We start from the raw sequence: 13,647 nt of genomic DNA on the forward strand, positions 1-13,647 counted from the left end.
CACAGCTTTGTAGTACAACCTGAAATCTGGCATTGTGATGCCCCCAGATATTGTTTTTTTAATGCTGATCTTGACCCACTAAGGGATTACAAGGCTGGCTTGTGGATGGTTGCAGGAGAGGGGAGCAGCAGAGAGGGTCCTGTCAGAGCCAGTGCTCAATGCTGCCCCACTCCCTGCAGCCTCCATACCTCCACCCTGCGCTTATGTTCATTCTTAGTTTCCCTGGAAATGCTAGTCCCAGCTTTCCATGTGACCACATCTTTGTTCTGCACACACTGCCACTTTGTTTGCTGGCCCTGCTGTGCAAGCTTCACATCTTTGCTCTGGGCGCTGATTGGGTGATGGCTCAATGGTCTTCACATACCCAAAAAAAGTCCCCTCCCCCTGTAGGCAAAGGGGAGAGGAGGGCTGAAATCGAAGTTTATAGGGAGGGCTTGGCCTCCCTGGACAAGAAGCCTGGGCAGTAGTGACAGTGCCCTGTGACTACAGGAGATATTTAAGAGTGTGCTAAGACCAGGGAGTCAAGTTCAGAATTAAGGGTCTCGCTCACTTTCTTTCCCCTGCCTCTTGCTGCCTACAGGTAAATTCTACTGCAAACCACACTACTGTTATCGACTCTCCGGCTCTGCACAGAGGAAGAGACCGGCAGTGGCTCCTCTCTCTGGAAAGGTAATGGTAATCCATCTGTAAGTGGGGAGAATCAGCAGGTGCATTTTAGTGTGGTAACAGGTGAGGCTATGGTTAGCCTGGCACACTAAATGGCCAGCCACTATGTTGCCTTCCTTGTGTGGGGAAAGGGCCTAAGAGTCAGTCACAGTCCATTGGGGAGGAAACTAATTTTTTGAGTATAATCTTGATGTTGCATTTCACTAACGTATTATTCCATCCACCACCCGAGTCGGATTTGAGAGACCATGTTAGTGGACTCTTCTGCTTATTCTATATAAAAGAAGACTTTAGTCATTGTAAACAAGCATCCTTCTAAGAGAAGGACACCCTGAAAAAGAACTTGGTTGGCTGTAAATAATCTGCTGCTTACTCATTCCTTTAACTTTCTTTATTCTGTGAATTACTTATCTAAGTACCTTTTTCCTTAGCCTTTTTTTTTTTTTTTTTTTTTTTTTAAATGAGAGTAACTGGCACCTCCACCTATCTTTGTCAAGGTGAGCCAGGTATTCCCTTCACTACAGGATGTTACTTTATCAACATGCCGGCTAACTCAGGCATCCCTGAGAGGGACTTGTGGGGAAAGGGAGGATATTCCAAAGTGGAACTAGATTTTGACTCCTGGTGATTTCCCCCGTGAAATATGTCCTGGTTTTTTAAATACTGTGTGTTTCTCACAGTCTAGATTGACTGGTGAGAGCAGCAGCCTAGCCAGGCAGGTGCCATTGCCCTTTGAGATTTGAGTGCTTCAGTCAGTCATTCTTCTTTTTCTTGTGAACTTTCCTAGGAGGCCAGAGAACCCCTGCAGGATGGCCCCGCTGTGGACACAAATGGACGGGCCAGCGCTGTCACCAGCCCTGCTGAGAGAACTCCAGGTAGCCTCACTTCCTTGTTTGGCTGGGTGGTGCATCACTCTCTCGGCCTCTGTGACAAGGCCAAGGGGATGAGCCAGCACCTCCAAAGCAACATTTCTTCGATTGGGCATCAAGTGGCCCAAAACCCTTTGGACTCCTTTTTCATGTGCCAGCTGCTTGCATTTGGAGTCCCCTTTCTCTATGGCCTGTCGGAGGTGCTGGTACAAATCAGGGGGGAGTTTCACTGGCAGACCGTGAGCCAATAGGGGCGCCATCTGGTAAGCGGTATCACCTGAGCTTCAGTAATGTCTATTCAAAATCTCAAAGTATTGTTGCTCTAGTCCTGGGGCTGACCCACGCTCGTAAGACACACCCAGGTGGTTGGTCCAGATATTATCCAGGTAGACAGGAATTCAGAACTGGCTGCTTTTATCACTGATCCAAGTGACAGTCCAGAGTCACAGGGCCACCTTGTTTTAGATTCCTTTGACAGAGCATAGAATTGTAATAAGGCCCCATGATCTAGATTCATGATCACTTAAACTTGAACTTCTTGTATCCAACTCCCTATTTAGGTATCCAGATAAGCTAACACTGCTCTTCTATTTGACCTGCAGCCACTAAAGGTCATGCCTTGTCCTAATCACTTTGGGGCATTTGAACTTGTAATGCGGACCAAACCCTAATTTGTTCCATTTCCACTAATCATTTCCTGTGTCAGGAAGTAAATGATTCTATCTGTACGTGTAAAAACACATTTACTCTGGTTTTAGCTCATGGGTTCATGGACATTAGGTTTGTTGTGAAAAACTGTAGTTTTTTTTTTTTTTTTTTTTTTTTTTTCTTAAAATTGCCTTTCTCTGCTCTAGCCTGTGGGATGTGTCCCCAGGTCCACAAACTGTTGGGTGTTCTCAGTACCCTCAGTGCAGCCCTAGACTGTGTACAAACCAGGGTCATTGTATAGGTGAGAGAATAAGTCAACAGGGCTATGTTTCTGTTTCTCACACTTTTTCTGTCTTTCACAGCAGATCTATCTCAAGCAGCCATTTGCAAATTCACAAAAGCTACCATAAAAAAACTAAAGATTATCAGCTAATGTAGAAACTATGGAGAAGAAATTGGTAGTAAAAGTTCCATAATGGGAAACGAGAAGAATTATCCACTCCACTTTCAAAAGAAAAATTTGAAATTTTCAAATTTCAAATTTCGATTTTTCAGGGTTGCTTCTTTCCTGTGCTTAAGAATTAGAGAAAAGGGGGATGCCTGGGTGGCTCAGTGGTTGAGCACCTGCCTATGGCTCAAGGTGTAATCCCGGGATCTGGGATCAAGTCCTACATCAGGCTCCCTTCAGGGAGCCTGCTTCTCCCTCTGCCTGCGTCTCTGCCTCTCTCTCTCTCTCTCTCTCTCTCTCTTTCTCTCTCTCTCTCTCTCTATGTCTGTCATGAATACATAAAATAAAATCTTAAAAAAAAAAAAAAAAAGAATTAGAGAAAGGGAGAATGTGCCCAGAGAGGGCAGTGATTTGGAGGCTGAGACCTAGGAAACTCCAGCTGAGTTAGGGAATTCAGCTTCTGCTCCTGTGTGTGCCCTTATTAAAATCCGGGAAAGCTTTTTAAGTGCCCTGCCAGTTGGACCAACGTTTTGTAGCAGTGTTTCAGGCACGAATGACTTTGGAACCTATAGCCTCAAGACCTTTCTAATCTGTCTTTCCCGTGAAATGCTAGCAGCCTTTTGCAGTTGACACTCTCAAAGCACCAGGGGGAAGTGCTGGTAGAGAAAAATTAGCACAGTGATCTAGACAGAGGCTTTGGCCCTGGGCTCTAGAGTATGCATTTGACCAGGTTAAGAGCACCACCTCCTCAGTCTGGGCCTTGTTCCAGCTCACATGTGTTTCCCAAGGAACTTGGCTACTCAATAAAACAACTCAAAGAAATGAAACTTTCTTTTTGGGTAGCAAGTACAGAACATTCTTCAGAAAAAGTTAAACACGATGAAGTTCAGGTCATTTCTAAGCAAGCCAGGTTTGTTCACTTTCCCATGTGGTTCAGTTTGCCATACTTGCTGTCTAGTTTGAAAACGTAATGGGTTTAAAGTTTCTGTAGAGAAGGAGAAGAATATTCTACAAAGCAAAGAGAAAAGATAAGAGTTTGACAATGTAGTTTAAAGAATCAACCGAGAGGGCAGCCCGGGTGGCTCAGCAGTTTAGCGCCGCCTTCAGCCCAGGGCATGATCCTGGAGACCTGGGATCGAGTCCCACGTCGGGCTCCCTGCATGGAGCCTGCTTCTCCCTCTGCCTGTGTCTGTGCTTCTCTCTCTCTGTGTCTCTCATGAATAAATAAATAAACTCTTAAAAAAATAACTACACAATATATTAAAAAAAAAAATCAACCGAGAAAGAATCAAATCCCTAAGGATGTCTCAGCCCCTGTGGTTCTTGATTCTGAAGACGACATGCCTATCCTAGTACAAGGGGTTCAGATGTGGCATCACAAACCCCTAAAATGAATGAGGCAGGAACTGTCCCTCCACTTTAAGGCACCGAAGATCAGAACTTAGGGCTAATAGGGTTCCCTTAGTATCTGCCTCTGGAGCCTTGGGCTTTGGGGAATGATAGCCCTGAGTCTGAAGATGCTCCAGAGCACCAGCACTTCCCCTATGAGGCGTCTCATTCTTACCAGCTTCTGTAGAAAAGGAACAGAGCTATGGGTGATATTTTATAGGTGGCATCAAGTAGATTTCCTTTTTTCCTTTGATAGGGATATCTTTCTATAAATCCCAAACTAAAGCTCCTTTTGAGGAGCTTCAGAAGAACTCAGGTATTTTAGGGTTCCAGAGTGTGTGTCCTAGAAGGCAGTCATTACCCAGATCCATGGCACGTCTCCTCTCCTGCACTCTAGCCGAGAAAGCTGTAAGGGAATGAACTTAATTTCACTGTATATACATGAGCCATCCTCCTAGACCATAACCCCCAGGAGGCAGAGCTGGGAAAGCTAGGGCAACAGCTGGCACACGGCCCTCCTGTGCTTTTGCTGAGTGCTACTACTGTATTTGTGGCACTACCCTCTTCTCCCTTGTGTTCTTTGCCCCTTATGCCAAAATTACTGCTGTTGCCCAAAAAACAAACTCACAAGTTGGGAGAACCTACTCTAGGCCTGCTTTGTAGTGTTGTCTCTCTCTGGTAACCTAATCTGTCTGTACCTGTTGCTAATCTAGTGTTGGGAGGAAGACATTGCTTACTGTTGTTTATAATGTGCTTTTAATATAGAAACCCTCTTCCCCAAGTCTGTACATGCTTTGTTTCCAAACTTCTTATGCCTACTGCTATAGGTTAGTGGACTTGGCACAGGTTTCCCACCCTGGCCTCCTAGTACCTGCCCTGACTTTAAGAAAAGTTGAAACAACAACAGGTAGAGAAAGAAAAACCCCAAATGAGATATTTTCTCCTTGGACACAAGACCCTTAGTTGCAGGTTTTTTGGATACTTTCTTTGTTTGGAGGGATCCCCTTTACATTTCCTATAGAGGATAATAAGGGTTGTGGGGACTCAGAAGGGAAGAGAAGAGCTTTTCTTCTAGCACAGGCAGCAGAGGTGGGATGGAAATGGTGTTCTTAACTTTAAAAGCTGCCCATAGGCAGTTAGCAAGACAACCTTTGCATGATCACCATTAGGTTCCATAGTTTGGATGCTATATGGGCCAGCATAGCCATGCAATACAAGGGATTCCATGCAGTCCTGGGGTTCCTGCCTGATAGGATGAAGTTATGAAATCTCACTGCTTCCCAAGCCCTCTTCCCTTAGAGGCATTTCTGGAAAACCTCTTAGTAGAGCAAAGAAAATTGTGCAGTCCAGCTTAACTCCCCAACCCCTCCCCCAAGAGTCATAATTTGATGGTGTTGTGTAAATATTTATACATACACACATGTGTATTTATATAGGTAGAATTTTATATATACAAGTAGATATTTATATATTGTGTCCTAAATAATTATAACCATAATAATGAAGCTGTTTCTGAAGCTTCTTGTTTCTTGGTTCTGGAAACCAAGAGTTTTTCCAGTGGGGAAGTATGACACTGGCCTGACTTAGAGTTCTGGGCAGGATTGGGAGGGAACAGAGTAGCCCAGCACACCTGTGGAGGTGGAGACTTTGGGGGCTGGGGGGGAGGGGCCGTATGTCAGGAAGTGAGCAGTATGCAGCCTCAACCTCAGAAAGCTGACTGAGGAGCAGATTAGGAAAGCAGGGTTCTGTTGCTACCAGACCCCCACAGAGAAGCAACTCCCTGCCCCATTTTGCTTCCAGACGTGTGAATCTATTATTACCCTGGGTTAGTTACTGTGGCTTCCTTCTGTGTCTTGGTGTTTCGTGTATTTCTGAAGGGTAGTGGACCATTCTTAGTCCCTCCTCATGGGCCTGACCAGTGAATGCAGGGGTTCCCTCTTTCCTGGGCTGTTCAGCTTGGGATGGAGGGCAGAGGAGGAGTAGGGGTGGCACCAGCCAGGCTCCCACAGTGGCAATGCAGATGCCATAGCGGGGAGGCCATGCTGCACCAAGGATCACCTCACCTGTCCGCTTCTGGCCTTCCCTACAGCCTTTATTTTTGCCCTTGTTTTTAATCTGTGCTGTGCGTTTTGGTGTGTCTGTGAGTTTTTTAATTTAATTGTGTAATTTTGTTTTTGCTGTTACTGTGAAACTAAGGTGTTGTGCTTTTAATTTTTTTAACAACTGTTACCATTCTTATTTAAGAGAATAAATTCCAAACAATCTTCAGGTTTCTGAGTTTTTCTTTTCCTTCCCTTTTTCCTGTTTGGAGGGTGGGATGGGGTCAGCTTAGATCTCAGGAGTGGGCCCAAAAGCCGTCATGCCTCATGACCGTCACTTCTGGGGTGGGGTCAGGAGAGAGAGTAGATATGTGAAATTGGGGGAATGGGGTGTTTGTACCTAAAATACAGATTGTCGTTAAAAGACGGTCCTCTGTTCATGGGGTTGGTGCAGTGGAAGACATTTTGTTTTGTAGCAACTGTAGGTAGAAGGAGCAACAAGGCACCACCTGCACCCCACACCCAGTCAGCCAGCGTGAGGGACAAGACGGCTGGAGCCCACATCTGCCTTGGGGACACAGAGCCAGACTCTGGCTGGCTGCTGTGGTGCACTGGGAGCAGTTACATCTCCTTCCTCCCCTGCTTGGAGGCTTTTGCCTCAGGCACAGTGACCTCACTCCTGGTGACGCTGAAGGTTCTTATTCTGTTCTCCCCCGCTGATGTCTCTGTCACGCTGTCTTTGCTGTGACCTGGACGCTGAGCTTGGATATCCAGTTGAAGCCAGGAGAGATGAGCCTGTTTCCTTCTCACACGCTGCTGTGACCTCAGCAGTGCTGGCCTCTTACGCTGTGTGGGCATGCCGACCACGATGGTAAGCCCAGCTTTGGCACTAAATTGGGCCCCAGGGGGGCACCTGGTGGGGAGCACTCAGCTGCCACTGGCTGTAGGAAATTGGGTGTCGCTTGTGCAAAGGCCTACCTGGCCGCCTCTATTGCTGAAGCGGCCCCGTTAAGACTCAGAGTTCTCAGGCTTACCCACAGAGTAGAGAAATAGTGCTGGGTTTTCTTGGCCTTCTGGATTATCAGCCTTCCTGTCAGAAAGGGTCTGCGTCCTTACTGTCAGAACACTGAAACCATTTCATTCTCAAAGCATTGCTGCTTCAGACTCTACCCCAGCAGAGTCTGAGTGGCCTGTCTTGGCCTTTGCTCATTCCCACGCCCCAACCCCAAATCTGCAGGCTGTTTTTCCCCTTCCTCTGAACTAAGTCAGTGTCTGGTGCCTACAAAAGGTTAGGAGAAAAAGAATGAGTGTGGGGGATGTAGTAAGCCACAGTTAATAAATTAACTGAGAATCGATAAGGATAGATACATGTATATAATTTTCAAATTTTAGGCCTTTGCTCCTGCTGCCTTTCCCATGCCCCAGCAATAAAGGGGAAGAGAGCCAGCACTACTTAGGACAGTCTACTGAAGCATCTTACAGGAAGGTGGTAACAACTGACATGATTCTGTGTCACCCCTTATGAAGACCCTAGGCAATTACCTTTGGGTCTCGTTTCTTTTGGAAAGTTCTTGAAATCCATTCTCTCACTTTGGAGGGGGGGGTGTTTGGTTTTTTTTGTGTGTTTTTCTTTTTTTCATAAATTCCCTGTAGGTGTCCCAAATTCAGATACTCCCTAGGAGTGAAAGCAGTATGGGCAATGAAAATGAGCCACTCTATTTTCATACTGAAAAATAGGGCAAGGGATCCCTGGGTGGTGCAGCGGTTTGGCGCCTGCCTTTGGCCCAGGGCGCGATCCTGGAGACCCGGGATCGAATCCCACGTCAGGCTCCCGGTGCATGGAGCCTGCTTCTCCCTCTGCCTGTGTCTCTGCCTCTCTCTCTCTCTCTGTATGACTATCGTAAATAAAAAAAAAAAAAAAATAGGGCAAGATCATGCCATGTGGGCCCAGGTCCCTTAGGTTCCCCCCTTGATGTACAAATAGAAGAAAAATGCCCATGTGTCTTAAATGTAACAGCCAGGCAGAGATTTCAGAAGAATGTCCGTGAATCCCAGTCTCTTTCACAAAGCGCCAAAACCTTACCAAGACCAGAACCAGCACTCAGATCCAGCCAAGCATCCAGCAAGTGCCAACAAATAGGGGTTGCTGTTGTTCCTCTCTCTCTCTCTCTCTCTCTCTCTCTCTCTCTCTCTCTCTCTCGTCACTGCCCACAATGCTCAGCTGTGTGTGTTGGCTGCTGATGCCTCTTCCTTCACAATTGGTCCTTGTCTCTTCGGCACTTACGTTCTGGAGGGATAGGCTTTGGCGCAGAAGCACTTTCCATACGCCCAAGAAGGCAAGCAGGGCTCCAGCATATGTGACTCTCCTTCAGTTACTTCCAGGTTTCACCAGCCGCCTGAACACCATTTCCTTTTTTACTTCCCGTGGGCCAACTCCACAAAGCTTTGTGTTGTTTATGAACACTTTTAATGTTTCCAAGGCATTTTGATGGGCCTTCAAGAAGGATGGTGGGCAAAAGGTTAAGTCACTGCTAACACCCAAACCCTAACTCAAGCTCACTGAACTCAACCTTGCCTTTGATGTTGTTCCTTTCCTCCCCACCTGTATGCACATGTACAGTCAGAGGGCTCCCAAAATGTGAAGAGGCTTCCAGCCCTCACAGAGGCCCCTCATTAGCATGAAAGGGGGAGTTCTGGAAGCATTTCAACAGAAGGGGAGGCCAGGGCCCCAGCTCTGCCTGCAATAGAACAGTCTCTTGGGGCCCTGCTAGGATAATTACTAGAAAAATTCTTAAAATTGAGTCAGAATACCTATGGCCTCTGTGTTTCCTTCACTCTGTTCTCACTTACTGTGCTTGCGCATTAATCATATGAAAATGTTGCAGGTGTACTTAATCAGGGATTAAATTCCTTGTTCTGTACTTCTGTAAAATATCAGGATTGTTGCCATATTATCACTGTTATTTCATAGTGTAGCCTGATTTCATTTAGGTACTTGCTGGGATTGTGGGCTTTTCGTAATGATTTTGTGGTAAGTCACCCTGCTGCCAGAAGACTTTACACTGGGGCCATCTGCCTCTCTGAAGGTTCAGAAACTGCCTTCGCTGCACCCTGTGTCCTGGTGTTACTGGGCTTCCACAAGAGCCAACAGAAAAAGACGAGTCCAGTTAAAAGGGTAAGGGCTCCAAGTTCAGTTACTAAAGACCACCGCTAACAGGCAAGGGCCTATGGGCACCAGAAGAACTCAGGACCTCAGTGAGTTTTGGTTTCCTCGATGAACATGACAAAACCAGAGCTGTTTCACTGGCAAGACCTAAATACCTCTTTTCCTTCAGTTCTCATGTTCTTTTAAAGTTAATAAAGCCAGCAACACTACCCTCCCTGGAATTTACTTTCATAATCCTCTTGACATCTGGTAGCTGCTCAGAGATCAAACCTGAAACTAAAAAATAGGATTAGATGGACTCTAACTGGAAACTTAGGGAGAAGACTTTATCTCCAAAAGCTAAACCACAGTGGGATTCTTGGACTGAGCTCAACCCCTTAACCAAAGAGTAGCTGGTATTGATTATAAAAGGATTATAACAGCCTATTTATTCTTTTTTTTTAAGTTACTTAACATTTTTTATTTTTATTTATTTTTTACTTAAATTCAATTAGTTAACATATGGTGTATTACTAGTTTCAGAGGTAGAGGTCTGTGATTCATCAGTCTTATAACACCCAGTGCTCATTCCATCATGTGCCCTCCTTCATGCCCATCACCCAGTTCCCCCTTCCCCCAGCAACCCTCAGTTTGTTTCCTATGATTAAGAGCCTCTAATCGTTCTTATTTCTCTGTTTTCTAGAAAGTCAGGATCTAAAAAGATTAGGTTAGAGAGAGACCAGCTATAAAATTTCCCTCCCACCATTTAACCAACAAGAGACTTATTTGAGTTAGTAGGTTCTTCTTTTAAAAGTAAATATTCTCAAGGCACCTGGGCGGTGCAGTCAATTAAGCATCTAACTCTTGGCTCTGGCTCAGGTCAAGCTTGAGCCCTGTGCCAGGGTCCATACTCAGCGTGGAGTCTGCCTGACCTACTCTCTTCCTCTCCGCCTGCCTCCCCCGCCCCCAACTCATGCTCATGCTCTCTGTGTCTCTCTCAAACAAATAAATATTTTTTTAAAAAAGTAAATGCTCTCTTCTAAATTTTAGTCGAATGTGAATTACTCTGAACCAGCTATTTGCTCATCTTTTAGATGGTTCATGTTCTTGGGGAAGGAATTAGCATTGGTAGAAAAGCCAAAAGTCACAGGGAAAGTGACTCTAGGGCCGTCTAAAGGTCAGTGAGGGGCTTTGTAACCTCAGAGAAGTAGGTGGCACTGGGTGTCTGGGGTAACCATGGCACCAGGGAATTGACAGGCTGCAGGAGTTAACAGCCAAAGTCTTAAAGGCTTTGCTGTATTGCTGAGAGCTGGCAACCATCCTCCATGCTGCTGAAAACATTGTGCCAAAGGACTGGCACAATATTTGTAATGAAGGGAGCCCCCTTCTCTGCTGAAGGTTTTTCCTCAAATAAAAATAGAGATTAAAACTTGAAGTATGTTATCTCCTGTTGTTTCTCCCATGTGATTAATACTGGTTAATTTACCATCATAGTCTTTGTGGTACTAACTCATAGAAAATAATGTAGGAATACACAGTAGTGATAATAACTAATAATAACGTAGCACTTCCTGTGTACTAGGCATTGTCTAGGAGCTTTATTGTTGCAGTCATGTAATCTGCACAGTAGCCTATGAAGGAAGTATCATTCTACACCCAAGAAAATAGGCACACAGAAGTCAAACAGACTTGGTCAAGGCCACATAAGTAATCAATGCAGTCAGGATAGACTCTAAGCACAAGATAGGAGGACGTGCTCTGTGTGTGTGTGTGTCAAATAAGTCAAATCTTTTTAAAATAAAATCTTTTCAAAAATAAGATACTAAAGAGAAAAGGGTTTCATCACTGGTGTGTGAGGAGCAAAAGTCATCAAAAGAAATTGAGGAAAGGCATAATAATCGACTAAGTAATATGAAGTGGGCTCCCTCTTCATTTTCCACATGTCAGCTCTCTTTGCTCATTACAAGTAAAATTAAGCCTAAAGCTGCATTATTGAGAATAAGCCCAGGGGCGCTTGGGTGGCTCCGTTGGTTGAGCCTTGGTTGAGCGTCTGCCCTATCGCTCAGGTTATGATCTTAGGGTCCTAAGATCAAGCCCCACATCGGACCCCCTGCTGAGCAGAGAATCTTCTTCTCCCTCTGCCTCTGCCCCTCCCCCCTCCCTTGTGCTCTCTGGCTAGCTCTCTTTCTCTCTCTCAAATAAATAAAATCTTAAAAAGAAGAAGAAGAAGAAGAAGCCCAGAACTGTGGGCTTCTGTGTCTCTCCAAATGGGAACATACCCTTCCCACAGCCTAGAGGAGATAGATTCTGTTCGGGCGGACCATTAATTGTTGTTCTCTGGGCCCCAGTGTAACTGCTTCTCACTTATAGATATATCAGCTTATCTGTCTCTGCTATCTCGTTTTATTGTACTTTTTATTTTAAACGGCCCCATTACCCACCATTTGCTTCAACGTGGATGGAACTGGAGAGTATTATGCTGAGTGAAATAAGTCAGAGAAGGACAAACATTATATGGTCTCATTCATTTGGGGAATATAAATAATAGTGAAAGGGAATAAAAGGGAAGGGAGAAGAAATGGGTAGGAAATATCAGAAAGGGAGACAGAATGTAAAGACTCCTAACTCTGGGAAACGAACTAGGGGTGGTGGAAGGGGAGGAGGGCAGGGGGTGGGGGGGAATGGGTGATGGGCACTGAGGGGGACACTTGACAGGATGAGCACTGGGTGTTATTCTGTATGCTGGCAAATTGAACACCAATAAAAAATAAATATTATTTTAAATAAATAAATAAATAAATGGCCCCATTATGGTTGACCTGACCAACATTTTCATTCTCTTACTGCTCACAGTCTTCATAGGAGACTACCCTCATCCTGGGTAGACTGTGGGTGTGAGGGAAGAGAGGCGTGATGGTATGCCTCTTTTTGCACTGACAGTTTGAGCAGAGTCACGTGTGACATCAAAGAGAAACAGGGAAGTTCTTACCCATCCATGTTTGGGCTACTTTTGGACCCAACCCACATGTAAAATGACTGACTTTTAAATCTTTGGGTTAAATGTGCACATCATTCCAGGTGAGCAGTTTGGTTTTGCCCTGTTGTATAAAATTTGGTTCAGGCACAGAAATGATTTCAAGAGGTCTCTTGAGCATGTATAGACAGCTTTGGAAAGGCATGCCAGGACAGGGAGCTCATAGAGCTCATAGATAGGATGTGTTTGGTAAGTGAGAAAAAAAGAGAAAAAAGATGTGTTTTTCCACGTCGTGTCTTCAAGACCAGTTTTTCCCTGGGTTTAGTGAGAGGTCTGCCCATAATGTGTCACAGGGCTATTCCGGCTGTCAGCAGGCTACTAGTATCCAGCTGGGAAAAAGTGGGTGAAAGAAGTTAAGAAAACACATTTTTTGGTCTCCTTTAATTCCTACTTTGGCCTAATAATAGGATTCACACCCAAGACAAGTGTGGACGGTGTAGGAGTATATGTAGATTGTCCTTGAATGGCACTGCCAAGGATGAGCAGGGTCACTTTGTAAGTGGAGTTATACCATAAGATGATGAAAAGTCCAGATGTCTCATGCAGTGACTTATGGTACCTCTGCCCAGTGTATGCGTTTGGAACTAACTCCTCACTCAGCATCTGAACAACTTCCTGAGATTCCCTCTCTGTGGGCAACATGCCAAGAGCTCTCTGTTCAGCATGGCAGTTCTCAATTGATCCTTCATAAATCGTGCTTCCATAGGTCAAGGTGTCCTCATGTCTTGGCAGCAGATATGAAGATTCATGGGCTCACAATTCTGTGTTCTTAATGCACCCAGCCCAGTCAAACCACAGTCAAGAGTATTTGGTGGATTGGTTGGCCTGTTGGTGAGAGAGATTAGAAATAGTCTGATATAACTTCTATATCAGACTTCTATATATAACTTCTATATAAGCTTGTCACCGTTGACATTTTGGGCTGGATATCTCTTTGTTGTGAAAGGTTGTCCTATCCATCGTAGGATATGTGGCAGTATTCCTGGCCTCTACCCATTAGATGTCAGTACACCACCCCCCTCCCCAGGTGATGACCTAAGCTGTCTCCAGCCATTGCCAAATCATCACTGAGGAAAAAAGCCACCCCAAAAGGAGAACAAGCATGACACTGACATACAATTAATGTCAATTTTATTGTTCCCATTGGGAGATCAGGAAAGAGAGTGAGCAAGAATAATGTAAGTGATACAGAACCGTATTGGAGCCTTACAGGAATCTCTAAATCTTACCGCCTACCCCTGTGAAAATCCTGAGCACCGACATCCCAACAGTGTACTTATTTACAAGCGTGTACCCGCCCTCCAATAGTGTATGTGCTATCAGACATTTACAAAACATCTTAGAAAGGAGTGTCAAAAACAAATCAAGGATGAAGGTCTAGTGTTTTTCTTCTCTACCCCAAGAATTAA

At 45.0% G+C, this 13,647-nt stretch overlaps 1 protein-coding gene across 5 annotated transcripts in view; it reads left to right on the forward strand.

The window, feature by feature from the left end:
• The window catches only part of MICAL3 (microtubule associated monooxygenase, calponin and LIM domain containing 3), a 201,514-nt gene that overhangs the window by 125,700 nt on the left and 62,167 nt on the right, over window positions 1-13,647 (forward strand). For all 5 annotated transcript variants that reach the window (XM_055315367.1, XM_055315368.1, XM_055315369.1 and 2 more), the window contains 2 exons: window positions 581-669; window positions 1,454-1,541. In XM_055315367.1, coding sequence (XP_055171342.1) covers window positions 581-669; window positions 1,454-1,541 — 177 coding nt within the window. The remainder of the gene's footprint in view (window positions 1-580; window positions 670-1,453; window positions 1,542-13,647) is intronic.

The sequence above is a fragment of the Nyctereutes procyonoides genome, unplaced genomic scaffold, assembly GCF_905146905.1.
Source record: "Nyctereutes procyonoides isolate TBG_1078 unplaced genomic scaffold, NYPRO_anot_genome, whole genome shotgun sequence".
Classification (NCBI taxonomy): Eukaryota; Metazoa; Chordata; class Mammalia; order Carnivora; family Canidae; genus Nyctereutes; species Nyctereutes procyonoides.